At 40.0% G+C, this 14,096-nt stretch overlaps 1 protein-coding gene and 1 long non-coding RNA gene across 2 annotated transcripts in view; both read right to left on the bottom strand.

The window, feature by feature from the left end:
• Nucleotides 1-63: 63 nt before the first annotated feature.
• Nucleotides 64-2,945, bottom strand: LOC146459747 (uncharacterized). Its single transcript, XR_014857838.1, has 2 exons — nt 2,409-2,945; nt 64-248 (listed from the first exon to the last, which is right to left on the bottom strand). It is a non-coding gene; the product is annotated as an uncharacterized LOC146459747 (long non-coding RNA).
• A 3,366-nt stretch (nt 2,946-6,311) lies between these two features.
• Nucleotides 6,312-14,096, bottom strand: part of LOC146459746 (rho GTPase-activating protein 32-like) — a 31,543-nt gene continuing 23,758 nt past the window's right edge. Inside the window, exons 14-19 of the mRNA XM_085089162.1 lie at nt 13,670-13,728; nt 13,385-13,487; nt 12,813-12,908; nt 11,289-11,337; nt 10,405-10,783; nt 6,312-8,532 (exon numbers count right to left, since the gene is read on the bottom strand). Of these exons, the coding sequence (XP_084945288.1) occupies nt 7,496-8,532; nt 10,405-10,783; nt 11,289-11,337; nt 12,813-12,908; nt 13,385-13,487; nt 13,670-13,728 (1,723 nt within the window). The 3' untranslated portion in view covers nt 6,312-7,495. The remainder of the gene's footprint in view (nt 8,533-10,404; nt 10,784-11,288; nt 11,338-12,812; nt 12,909-13,384; nt 13,488-13,669; nt 13,729-14,096) is intronic.

The raw sequence follows: 14,096 nt of genomic DNA, 5'->3' as shown, positions 1-14,096 counted from the left end.
ACAGGCTGAATGTTACGGTATTTTAACACACCCCATTTTTTTGGTGTTTGTGTGGGGGTGTGTGTGTGTGTGTGTGTTTGTGAGGGGAGGGGGACAGGGAGAGTGAGGTACAAAGGATAAGAATGGGGTGTGTTAAAATAGTGTAACTTCCGGTCTTGTTGCTTTCTTCCTTTCGCTGTCTGTTTCCTTTCTTGCCATGTCTGGGGGGATTTGCGGGTCTCTTTCCTTTTGAGTTTTTGTTTAAATCTCTAAAAATAAAAGAATTTAAATGAAAAATTAAAAACATTAAATCCCTAAAAATTTCATTTAGGTAAGGAAAATTCTAAACCATGGTAATATAATGTATAAACCTATTAATATAATGAAAACATATTTGTCCACTTCCCTTCCCTTCCCCCTGCAAGACCCATTGAAATAAAAACACCCACACCAGTAAATTTTCTTAATTTGGAGGTCTGCAATCACCAAGGTCCCAGTTGTTCAAAGGGCGGATAATTTTATCCACTGGATAGTTTGCTATCCAGCAGATAAAATGTGTGCAAGATTTTCATGATAGTCCTATAATTTGTCAATAGAGTAGAAGCATATGTCAAATTTAAGAATGGGATTGTGTGGAAAACTTGCCAAAAGCATTGATTGGAGGACATTTACTCTGCTGGATAGTGACTTCTCCAGTGGATAAAGTTATCCACTCTTTGAACAACTGGGGCCAGGTGGTTAATAAATATATACACATTTATATAAATTATCCCCCTTTCTGAATTTTTAACCCTTCTTTGAATTGAACTAATATGAAATTTACAAGCAGGCCTCTCATTTGCATCCTTGACAAGCATGAAGGAGAGAAAGTTGAAAACACATCGCCTATAGTTTTTCTTACATTTAAGGTCTACTGTCACTGAACTGATGTGTGTTTTTTGAACTGTTGCTATGGTTATTTGACTTTTTAATTTTCAATGAACCATAGGACTTCTACATTTTTTACAAATTTACCAACGGGCCACTAATCTGCATCATTAACAAGAAGGAAGTAGAACTATGTACAAGAAAAAGCTACATTATTGGGCAGCTGTTGCCAAATATAATTACAAAGACAAACAATGGGTGATGGACAAGTGGGCAATAGATTTTTAAGTGTGAGCCTGTTATCATTATTTGTAATACATAGATACTTGTTAGTTTCACTTGTACTTTTTGCCTACTCTCAAATATGGACCACGCTCCCGTAGAACCCTCTCCCCTCCCCTCTCCTCCTACCTGTCCCATTGAAATAGAAAATATTTCACCTATATAGTTATTCTTACAATTGCCTACTGTCACTGAACGAATGTGGGTTTTTGCATTGATTGTGTGGTTATTGAATTTTTGTTTTTTTATTGAATTGTATGGACCACACTACCGTAAAACCCTCTCCCCTCCCCTCTCCTCTTATCTGCCCCAATGGAATAAAAAAACCTTTCACCTATAGTTATTCAAACAATATTGAGGTCTACTGTCAATGAACTGATGTGTGGTTTTTGAACCGATTGTGTGGTTATTGAACTTTTGCTTTTTCATTGAACTGAACAGAACTCAAAATTCCTTGTCAAAATGAACTTTGAATTTCATTGGTTCAAAGGAGACAATGTTATTAGAACTTAATGTATGTGTCAATTTCTGCTGCTAGATAACCTCCAGGAATTTGCAATATTTTTTTTACTTTATGTTCTCTTTCTCAACCTTGGACACAGAGAAAAAGACAATTCCCCACCCTTAAATATTTGGCACCAACTAACATAACTGAAATAACTGGTAAATAATTATATGATGTACAAATGATATTGTCAGCCATAAAGAGTTTTCAAAGTCCATTTGGCCTTCCATGTGTCCTTTGATAACCCAAAGAGGACATCAAAACAAGGTAAGAACATCGGTCATGCCACTTGTCTCTGGCTAGCTTGTGGCTTGTGGCATACTGTTTGTTCTTACCACAGTTTGATGTCACATGTGCATAATTATAGTACAAATGTATAAAAAGCCTTAAGCCATGAGCACCCAAGTGGTGAGAGTGCAGATGAAGTAAAGGGTGAAGGGGTTGTTTCTTTCAATACTTGAGAAATAATGTCATTCGCAATAATGCTATTTAATTTATTGTTTAAGATGGCTTGACATCAATAACTTTAACAACTGTCTCACACTAGCAATATGAACCAGGCCACGCAGATACATTAATTTTTCTGACTCAAGCCCCTCCTCAAGCCTGCACTTGCAGGACAACATGATATGAACTATTTATTAATTAAACGTCACTTGCGTCTTTATTAAAGAACTACGAAGCACAAAACCGACTTATTACTCTAAAGCCCACATGTAAAGGTACCCACGTCGGCAGAAAAGAACTGGAAATGAAGATAACTACATTTACTCACCTCGAAGATTACGAGTCCCTTACCACGAAGACAATAGGAACAGCTTCAATGATACAGGCTTCCAACACTTCACGTCGAGTGATAATTAGGTTCCCGATGTTAACACTGCAAACTATGACTGACGATGTCTCCTCCATTATGTTGCACACGGGATAGGCTATTAAAATTTCAGCTTTCGAACGATCAGAAGCCACAAGAGCCAAAAGTCTGAACGCCACTCGTTTTGAGAGTGTGAAATTTTCGCCATGACACGACGCTTAGCTGTCTCGTATTTTCCGTCAAAACAATAGAAAAAAAATCACTTCTTTGGAAAACCCTTGCTCATGAAGTCGAAGCAATATCTTTACAACATCTTTCATATCCACAGTTCACAATTCCTGATACTGATGGCTCAAAAATCCGAAGAAATCATGCCTGACCCGGACGCCATAATTCGACTTCGCCGAGACAGGCTGCTGGGCGCCAATTTGACCGGATGTGACGTCAACTTTTGTTGGATGATTCAGATACAAAAATTTGACGAGTCTTCTGCCCCGCCCCTGACCGGATCAGATATTTGATATTCAGTCAGTGGCACTGAATACACATAATTCTTTTGCATTTCCCGCAATATTTATTCTATTGCACGTCCGCTACATGGCATTGATTACTGCGTCACCATTTTTGACACTGTCGAGTGTTTGTAGTCAAGGTGCTTTACATGAAGTACAGGGAGCTTGTAATTTTGTTTTGATAGAAACATTTTAGAGGGTAGAAAAATTAGAGTGCGAAAAAAAAATCTCAGTGAATAATAACACTGGGAAATGAGAATATGTCCAGTGGAACCTCTCCTTACGGACACCTCTATATTACGGACACCTCTCTATTACGGACAGTCCACTTACTCCCCGAGAGGGCGAAAACCATATAACGCCTACCTCTCTAAAACGGACACCTCTATAATACGGACACTTATTCCTGTCCCCTTGGTGTCCGTAATAAAGAGGTTTGACTGTAGTAAGCTGAAGTAAAGTAGACTATTGCCCCATTCACACCGAGGCTTGAAGGCGTTTAAGGCGGGGGTACACCTGAAATTGGTTTAGGAAAGATCTCGTTCGCGTTTCAAGCAATAAAAAAACCCCTATGCTCAAAACACAAGTCAATGTGTTGGGGTGCTTTGTAAATTTTTTTGGTGATTTTTAGGTATATTTGGGAGGAGATAGTGTTTCTCACTGAGTAGTAAAATTTGGAGAAATAAGAAATAGTTAAGATTTGATGTAGTTTAAAAATTAGAATTTAATGTTAAAAATTGATATATGGACACCCAAACAGTCCCCTACCAACCTGGTGTGCTCTTGGGTTGGGCGCAACTGTCTGTTGGTGTTCCAAAAATAATTTTCTTTCTTTTATCCCCTCCGTTAAACCTAGCTCTTAAAATTCCATTCAAATTCACGTGTACCCCCAACTTAAAAGGGGCTTTCTTTTTCGCACTCTAGTATTTGTCCATTGCGTCAACATTAAGCCAATCTAAACAGGACTTTTTTTTTTTACTATCATGTATTTATAGTATTAACTATCAAGAATGCTGCTCTCTTATTGGCTACGCTACTCACTATCTATACTGTTTTAGTATAAATCTACTAGTGTTCTATCACGAATGCCGTTCTCTGATTGGCTACGCTACTCGCTATCTATTCTGTGATAGATAGTGAGTAGCGATTTTCAACAAAATGGCGGCCGCCTCTTCGGGTTTTCGAAGTGTCTGCGATGAGGAAATAGATAATTTACTTGTTTAGTTTTGAACGACTAGTAGATTTATACTAAAACAATTAGATTATTCGCTCTCGATTTCTATGCGTGATAGTTGATTCGGGCTTCGCCCTCATCAACTATCACGCGATAGAAATCTCGAGCTCATAATCTAATTGTTAAGTAGATAGTGAGGAGAGTGGGTAGTCTAACAGTGCGCGCGTGGCGTGACCTATTTATATCGTTATTCAATAAAAACGTGAACATTAAGTTTTGAACTACTGGTAGATTTACACTAAAACAATTAGATTATTCGCTCAACGAGGGCGAACTATAGGCTCAATTACCAGCCGCTGTTAGGGAAAATGAGCCCGCACTCATCCCCCCGAAGGAGGATCACAGACCGGACCCGGAAGACGGCGGAAATCGAACCTTGGCGAACTATCATGCGATAGAAATTTCGAGCTCATAATCTAATTGTTAAACAGGACAGGTGGGAACGGCGTTCAAATTGAGGCAAAGGAAGGAAAATTTACGTCAAGAGCTCACGTTCTCCAAAAAACCTTGAACTTGGTCATTTCACATTGTTGTTTGGTCAAGTACTGCGAAGTAATGTACCAAAATTTATAACCCAGGTGCAGGCCCTTTGTTTTTCTCCTTTTAAAAATAGTATTGTTTTGTGACCATCTCGTTGCCATGGCCGAGAGAATTGACACACCCATGGTGTCATGGGAAGGGACAAAGGGAACCTTCGTATCCAATCTTGTCTCGTCCGACAAACAAGTAAACAACAGCAAGGTGCTATGAGTTTGTATAAGCCAAAGACGGAAAGTGCCAATAAATCTTTTCGCCCGGTCAAGTGAGCTGATCGCTCATTGCTGGCACTGTGCGTGATTGTTATTTACTGTTGTTGGTGATCAGTAAACAATATTTACATGTTGTTTACTGATCACCAATTTACACCAGCGAATCGATGATTTGCTGATCAGTCTCATCAGTTTTTTTTAATAAAGTTGTTGTTATTATAGTCATGTCCCAATTTCGAATCACAACAGTGCTGTCTTAAGATGGCGCAAGTTTAGTAACTGTCTTTTCCGCGTAACACTATCAACACCCTCCCAATATCGTTTCTCCAAACACTTGTTGTGAAAACGTTTTTCTGCTTCCTAGAAACAAAACCAAACAAACCAAACTAAACTTAAAACCCCCAAAATGTTTGATTTTGTGACACAAAAGTTACATTTTCACCAAAGCGCGTTGTTCTGTTGCAGACTTTGGAAGGGGCGAAAAACACACTTGTTTTCTACATATATTAAGCATGACAGCTTTCAAGAAAACGAGAAAACAGCACACTTCATTTTTTTTGTGTGGAAAGTTTAATTCCAAGTCCAAGAATTCCAAGAATTGTGTTCAAATACCAGTTTAAAATTATGAGTCGATTCGATCGAATTCACTAAAATAAAATTTCAGAGTGTATCAGTACAAATTTACGCTATACAAAATAATATTTTTCTTTAAGCTAAAAACATGACCAGAGTAATGCAAAAATAGATATCACTACGAGCAACCCCGAGCTGTTTCAGGAGTCCGTTGAACGAAACGTAACTAACTTACACGCGAGGATAATTGCGTGTCACGTGGAAAAAGACACGCTGGACATCGATTTGCCGCGCGTGGACTATATTCGCGCGTGTTTACTCGATCTTCCCTAACAGATTAAAAAAGCGAGACTGCCCGTAGTCAAGAAAAGTAAAGTTCTGTCAACCCATTGTCAACCAAAATAAAAGTAAGAAAAAAAAAAATGTAAAAAAAAATACAAATACAAATACAAATATCGACTTTTCAATTTTCAACAAAGCTCGCTTCCATTTCTTTGGCACCGGTTTGTCTCCTCAACGAGACAACTTTTAGAATATTTACATTTTTCTGACTTACCACTGAGGTCTTCGATTTATATTATTGCACGCTCTACGGGTTCAAAATATCACTCTCATCATAAATTAAAAATGTCATTGCAATTTATAAAGTCGTGCTTTTGGCTATATTTTTCTTTGTACTTTGCCATTAAATTTCTGAGGGTAAGAGACCAGTTGTCGACCAATAATAATAAAGTTTGGTCTGTCATCATTATTTACAACCGCAAGCAAAGACAAGCCAGAAATACGAGGCACTTCATACTCTTGCAACTCAATGGCAATATACTTCATAAAAGCTACACCAAACGTAGCATGTTACATTGGCAATACTTACAATTCAAGTGTGTGCTACTGAGCAGTACTTTCCTGTAGTGCTGTTTATTATGTTGTACAAGGTGGTTCTAACTTTTGAGTTTGTCGATGAAATCCTTAACTGCGACCATTCAAATGAAAGCTACTGAGCAGTACTTTCTTGTGGTGCTGTTTATTAAGCTGTACAAGGTAGTTCTTACTTTTGAGTCTGCGTTTGAAATCCTGAAGTGTGACCATTCAAATGAAAGCTACTGAGCAGTACTTTCCGGTGATCCAGTTTAATACGCTATACAGGATATTTCTTTCTTTCTTTCTTTCTTCTTTTTTTCTTTCGAGTCTGTAAATAAAATCCTGAAGTGTGCCCACACACGTGAAAGCTACCGAACAGCACTTTGTCTTGGTTCAGTATTTTGCAAAATGACATAAATAATGTTTATAGTTTGAAATTCCTTTTGCTAGTGACAAGGTTGAGTGACCCTTTTCTGTACAAACTGTCAAAAGAAGTGGCAAAGTTTCAGGCGACTTGAACTGCTTGTCAACCTAGTAGTCATTAAATAAGCCCCACGTTCCCTGTCCTCACCCCCCCCCCCTCCCCTCCCCTCCCGTCCCATCCAAATATCTCTCCACACACCGCAATGTTCTGAAAGCAGAAATCTCAATACACGCTGTTAGGCAGCCTTCGCTCTATTGCCATGTTCGGGCGGACACCGATTTCAGCTACCTAAAACACGTGAACCACGTTACACGATTAACAATCATAGAAAACATTGCCGCAAATTTCACTAAAGGAAATGGCACTAAAGAAATGTTTTTCACGCCATGTTGAAAGCGTCCTTACTTTATCGGATCTGTTAGACGTCAAGTTACATTTAAAGTCGTTTTCTCGGAGGTTCTCTCTTGACACCAAATTTTATCATTATCTTCGCGAATTCGCTGCTTTCAAATCTTTACGGTTTTTTAAAGAGAAAGAAAGAAAAAAACTCGACCTACTTGCGCTTAATCTCTTTGCGTTAATCCTAAAGAGCATTACACAAGCTTAAAGATCAGTAATTCGAAAATAAATATTCTTCGTGCTTCGTGATACGATAGCTCCTTGAGTGACACCACGTGACTCAATCACGTGAACCAGGTTCAATGCATTGGTCTATTGCTATTCGAACAGTGCACTAGAGGTGTATGCGCCAGCCTCGCTCCCGTGATCGTAATCTGCTGCTCCGACAGCCTACCTCCTTTAGAAGTTCTTGTCATGGGAGGGGTACCCGCGTCCACTGGAGTTGAGTATCGGTACCTCTCCTCGGGTATCGCACGGTAGTTCGGAGGGAACACCGGCGAAGAATACCGAAACGCATTTGGCGGCTCGTTGTCATAAAACGAGATCGGCCGATTGTCGTACACCGACACGGGCCGATGCTCAGCGTTCGTGGGCACGTCTCGCCTGTGCACAGTCATGTGGAGTTCATCGCCGCCGGTGGATGCTCTACGGTGATTGGGTCTCGAAGAGTGATGATCCGTTTTGGTATAAAACACAGTTTGATCTGACGAAACACGTTTGAAGGAAGTCAATACTGGATGTCGTCTTATGTGTGAGTTACCGTCCCCAGATGATGACGTACGTTCACGCACGGGATGATGACTAAATGATATCGTGACCGGCTGATTCAAAGGAGTCCTAATCTCGTTCACACCATGTACTACTTCAGCACGTACATGCCTGGTCCTAACAGGTCGGACCGGCTTCTCATGAGGGGCTTCACTGAGGTTCTCCGCGCTCCGCGCGTGTCTCACACCTTCCACGCGATCATGTTGTGGCCGGTTGTCACGCATGACACTAACATAAGTCCCTCGGCTCGTTTCTTGAATTTTGGCCACGGATTGTGATTGAGGGGCATCGAAACTTTTACCCTTGTTAAAAAAGCCCTTCCATTTCCGTCCATTAATGGACCCGTCACCAGACTTCCTCCTTGCGGGAACTTCCACTGATGTGCGATAGACGGGGGACTGGGACTTTTGTGGAGTATCCGATGGTTTAGATCCCATGTAACGCGCCGTAGGCCTCGCTGGTATGCTCTGAGCTCGGGCCCGGGCCTCCTCTAATGAGATCAGTTTGGTTGGCGGAGAAATGGACAGTGAAGCCAGTCTTGGACCAATAGAAGGAGCGCCCGCAATATCTGCAAAAAAACGTGGAAAATTGAAGCATTGAAGATCAAAGGCTCCTGTGAGCCAACTCGTGAATGCAGATGACACATAGTAATTGAAATTTAGACGGCTACGGAAACTTAATTGAAAGCTAAAAGAAATTATATCTTTGCCCGATTATGTAACGAAAAATAACCATTCTTGTACTATAAAAATGATTGTCAAACTGTTCTCTACAGATTTAATAAGATTATTTTGATGCGCCGATTAAAAAAAAAAATCACGTGTCTTTTTTTTTTCAAAGTTCATAGAAGCACGCCATGTGCAGCTACGTCATGCAAATTCGTGTCCCCGATAGTCCGGGGCTACTGGATTTTGCGATCGGGCTAGTGGATTCTGACCATCACTTGCCCGGCAAGTGAAGTTTTTTTGGGAATTAAAATTACAAAATTACTGTAGGGCAAGCCGATCTCACAAAGGGAAATATGTTCAACAAAGTATCGCATTACATTTCATGCCCGACATAAATGCGTGAAATTTTTCCTTTGGAGTTCAGTCCACGCAATCGTCAAGTAAAAATAATGAAGTATGACAAGCTCTTGCTAAATAAGAATTATTTATCGACCGCGTCCTTTTGCTTTCCCATAAATTACCAGTTGTAAATTTCGAAAATGAAACATTTTTTCCCTTTGAAACCTCTATGAAAGCTGACAAGATCTTAAAGTGTTCATTTGTATAATTTTGTTTACGACGTCAATGATGCGTGACATGGCACGTTCCGCTTTCGCGTGAAAACTGACAAATTAAATTATTTTTTAATTAAATTATTTCTAAATTAAATTATTTTTAATTCTTCAAAGAAACCGCACTTCGTAGAAAAAAACGAAAAAATCCTATAACTTTGCTCAGATTCAACGAAAAATCCCCATTCTTACACTAAAATGATTGTCAAATTATTCTCTACAGAATGAATGAGAGAATTCTGACGCGTCGTGAAACAAATTTTCACGTTTTTTTTTTTTTTTTTTCACTAATTGAGTTTACGACCCCGGACTTTCTGAAAAACTGAAAAAACTTGAAACTTTGCTCAGATTGAACGAAAAATCGCCATTCTTGCACTAAATGATCGTCAAATTATTCTCTACATATTGAATAAGAATTTCCTGATGCGCCATGAACAACAAATGTTCGCGTGTTTTTTCCACTAATTGAATTTAAAACTCATTCACTGCGCACGCCCGAAAGTTAACGACAAAACCGACTGATCGACTGATCGACCAAGTCGAGAGTCAGCTATCGCTATAACTCGTTCATTGCGCATGCGCGCATTCACGAGTTAAAAAGGGACAGTACTTGGTAAAAACCACTTATTGAGTGGATAATGGTATTTGTTTCTAAAGAAACTGTGGTGCTGCGTCTGTGAGGAGTGGAAACGAATGTTTCGTTTATCAACAGAGTTGATGGGGGTAATTTGGTCACCGTCGAGTGGTGACGTTTCGAGCGTTAGCCCTTCGTCAGAGCGATGGGCTAACCAGCTCGAAACGTCAGGTTACCCTCAATCAACTTTTGGGATGTCAATATTCTTAGTTAGATCTGGTTTTCCCGCTAAGCCGTAACATGCGTAAAAAACCCTCGGTTTTAAGAACCTCCGTTCTTAAGGACTCAGCTATTACTTCTCTGTGCTGCGACATGTTCGCGACAAACCGAATATTGTACAGCAATCAGGTAAATAAGTAACAGGACAGAAAATCACGTTGATTGAACGACTTCCTTGTAATGTCACTACAAGCTAGCGTGCGTGATCTTAACCTTCTTTTTCTGAGGAAATTCAGTGAAAAAACAATCAAGTAACTTAACAAGACTACGCAACGCCACGCAACGCGCGTAAAAACCCCACAGCTTACCAGTATCAGAGTCGACCTTGACTTGTAAGTCCCGAGACCCAGTCGAGTATCTCGGGTTTGCCACAATCACCGCCGACGCTGCCTTTTCGTCAAAAAACACGTGCGCATTCCTTATAAGGTATTCAATGATGATCGCTTGCACGTTAACTTGTAGCAGGGCGGCTCCGCCACTGTCCAAAGCCATTGACCGAAGGAGGTTTGGTGACCACACTATCGCAAGGTTCTTGGCGTGCATGCCGGTCTGTGGCGAAAACGAGGCCACATGTGACAGGTGACGTAAGAGGTACTCAAGGGTCCTGTAGTGAGGGGGCGGAAGTTGTTGAACCACGTGATGAACGGCGATTTGACGCTCTGATTCGTCAGTTATTTGAATAGCGGCCTGAAAAATGAGATGGCGACAGGACTTAAAGAGTAAATTCCACAGTTGCGAATGGTTTTAAAACAGGGATTTTCCTCCAATATGTCAGACGCCTCAACAAAACGTGCTTGACTAAGTATCCCTAATTTGCCAATGCCATAATTTTCCGCGATTCGCTTTTCATGCAAAAAGCGAAAGAACCGGTAGGATAAAGCAACAAGGCGAGATTTTTTTTTTTGCTATGGCCCACGCACGTGGCATGATGAATTACATCTTTTTCAAGATTACAAATGGTAGTAACGGCAAAGAATTATAGAAAACTAAATTGGTAAAAATATTTCTCTGCAATTATTGCGACGCTTTGTTCAATGACCGAAAACATGTTGGCAGAGAAGGACGACATACTAAAACAATATGCACTGATATTTCTCCGTCTTGAAGATCACGGATTTCTTCAAGGTTAGCTCTCGGAAAAGGAAACAACTAGCAGTGTACAGTTTTCAATCCCAGAATGAGTTCTACTTACCACAAACTTGTCATATAAATGATACGTCAGAAGAGGATTTGGAAGCTCTCTGCAGATGGAAAAAAGGAAGGTTTTACTTCAAGCTATGTGTTACCTTAAAACATTAAAGCTTCAGTCCTAATTTTGAAAGCCCTAGGGTGCTAAGCTCGACTAATTTAAAGGGGCAGTATCATGGGAGATCGATGGGAGATATCATGATTTTTGGCCAAAATTCACTAAATTTAAACTTTGAACACTGTGTCAATTAATTTCTCAATCGCTAATTTAAAGAAATGTTAATAGTGATTCTAAGACGAGAGGTTGAACCAAAATATAGTACAACCAGCGATTTTTATTGCGTTACAACAGCGAAATTTGAAAACGTCTGCCAGACGTTTTCAAATTTGAACCTCTTTCTATCTTGGTCATCTGCCGGCGAAAATATCCTTGGATAGTTTCTTTGCATTCTGATAGTCTTTTAATGGACTTTTGTCATTATATCTTGGCTGCTATCAACCGAATAGCGTCTTTCCGATTTTCGATGTGTTACTAAAAATAGCGTGATACTGTCCCTTTAACAAAATGGTATGGAATTCACAGACTGAGAAGCAGCTTTTTATTAACTTACACGTATGGAAGCGCGAAAACTTGCTTGCAAATGCGCCTTCTTTAAAATGCGCTTCTTCACCTAGCTGGATAGGGCTTGATAATGCTTCGGCAAAACAGCCTAAAGAAAACTCCATAACACGGTTCCTTCGACAGTAGAGACTTATGTGAACTAGACACCATTAATAAAAGGATACTCGATCCCTCCCTCTTGCTTAGTGTTATGGGATCAGAAAATGTAATTTCTAACGATTGAACGACATGGGAACGAATTAGTCAGAAATTAATATTCTGACGTCACGATGTACAGGGTCGCGTGTTCTCATGGGATACCTCGGGACTATTCAGTGTTTAACGGGAGATTCATGTCATTCTTCGTCGGCCACTCGTCTTGTTTGATGCTTTTTCGCTAGAGTTTTGTTTTAGATAGGTTTTCTAGTGTTATTTTTTTAGCATATTTTTTGCTTCCTTTCCTCGGAGTCCGGTGCCAGTGCATTAGATGGGGAATAAGTTTCCACATATTTTTTGACCACTTTTAAAGGGTGTTTCTTTTGTATCTTGCGTGGCACAGTTCTTAGCTTTGGAACCGTTACATTTCAAGTTAATTCAGTTAATGTTGTCACCTAAAAAATCACTTTATTTAAGTGTCAATGTATTTAGCGAAGAGCACTAACTGGGGACACTTTCTAAATCAAATTGGAATTTAGAAATGTTAGTTTTTGAGGAGAGGGAGAAACCGGAGTACCCGGACAAAAACCTCTCGGAGAAAGGACGAGAGAACCAACAACAAACTCAACCCACACGAGATTACGTTAGATTCTTCAGATGGCTGGATGACTCAATCTAAATAAATCCTTCACATTGAATGTCTTTTGTTTGTGAAGTCAGAAAAAAATCGCTTGCAATGATAGGCCGAAGCGAAACTTCATGTGGCCTTACCTGAAGTACATCTTAAGCAAAGAGCTGATACAGTGAATATCCCGGATGTAACAGTCTTTGAGAAGATCAGGCGGTTCGTCTCCATCAAAAGCCAATCTAAGAAAAAGCCATTAGTTAGTGTTTTAAACTGATAGGATTACCGTGGTGTAATGTTAATATGTTCAGTTACTCTGAAGTGGACTTTCGGTTGGACTTTATCAAAAGCTCGATCACAAGATTGATGTGGGTTCAAAGCTGCTCTCAGCATCGGGCCGAATTTTTTACAACAACAACAACAACAACAACAAACAAGAAAAAACTACTACAACAACACTGCTTTAAACGGACTCTCTCCTGGTCTAAGCCTGTTTCTTACGGTCGAGTGCTGTGTTAACATTGCACCGTCATCTTGGATTTTCCAAACGTAGAGGGCTGGATCGAGTCAAAGGGGCTGGGCTATTCGGCAAACAAGGTTTACAGTCGTTTCCATCGTTCAAACTGACCTTAGACACACACTTAAAATTACATGAAGGCAAACATATTTCACGCAGAAGGATAAACATAAAAGTACATCTTGATTCAACAAACCATACCTGAGTTTTTGAATGTTGGATGACATTCCAGAAAGACGATAAATTCCATCTACTATACCGTGCGACTCGATCACTTCGGCACACCGTTTTAAAACTAGAGGAACTGGAAGAAATAAGGGTTAGAGAAATCTTCAAATGACAAGCACTCGCAAGTGTACGTTCTCCATAAAACCTTAAATTTAGTCACTTCACGTTGTTGTTTTGCAGAGGAGAGCAGAGAAATGTACAAAAGTGTTTAATCTGTATATCTTTTCAAAGCAGATTGACAAAAACTAGTCTCCTCACCATCCTGGTTGCTGGTTTTGGCCAAATGTTCGCCTAAGTCACAACCAAACGTCCGTTCCCTGAAAAAATATACGCAAGTCTTTATAAGAACGCGTGGAGATGCCGTGGTGTAGTGGTTAGTAGGTCCGTCTTTCGATCGGACGGTCGGTGGTTCGAGTCTAGGTTGCTCTCTCCATTGCTGTGCTGTTTCGTTAGACAAGAAACTATGCCCCACATTGTCTCTCTTCACCCTGGCCCCAGTTGTTCAAAGTCCGATTAAGTTTATCCTGGGTTAAAGTGAACTTTGATTCAACTTAATTTATTACTTATCAACCAGTAATAATCAAAGATTAGGAATTAGGAACTGTGTTCGATGATTTCCATTCCAACCTCTCTCTCTCCTTTGTGATGATGTCATCCACCCCTGCAAAATCTGCGGGGGATGCCA

Source organism: Pavona decussata, unplaced genomic scaffold (assembly GCF_977016875.1).
Source record: "Pavona decussata unplaced genomic scaffold, jaPavDecu1.1 SCAFFOLD_217, whole genome shotgun sequence".
NCBI classification, from domain to species: Eukaryota; Metazoa; Cnidaria; class Anthozoa; order Scleractinia; family Agariciidae; genus Pavona; species Pavona decussata.
This window is presented reverse-complemented; position numbering and strand designations above follow the sequence as displayed.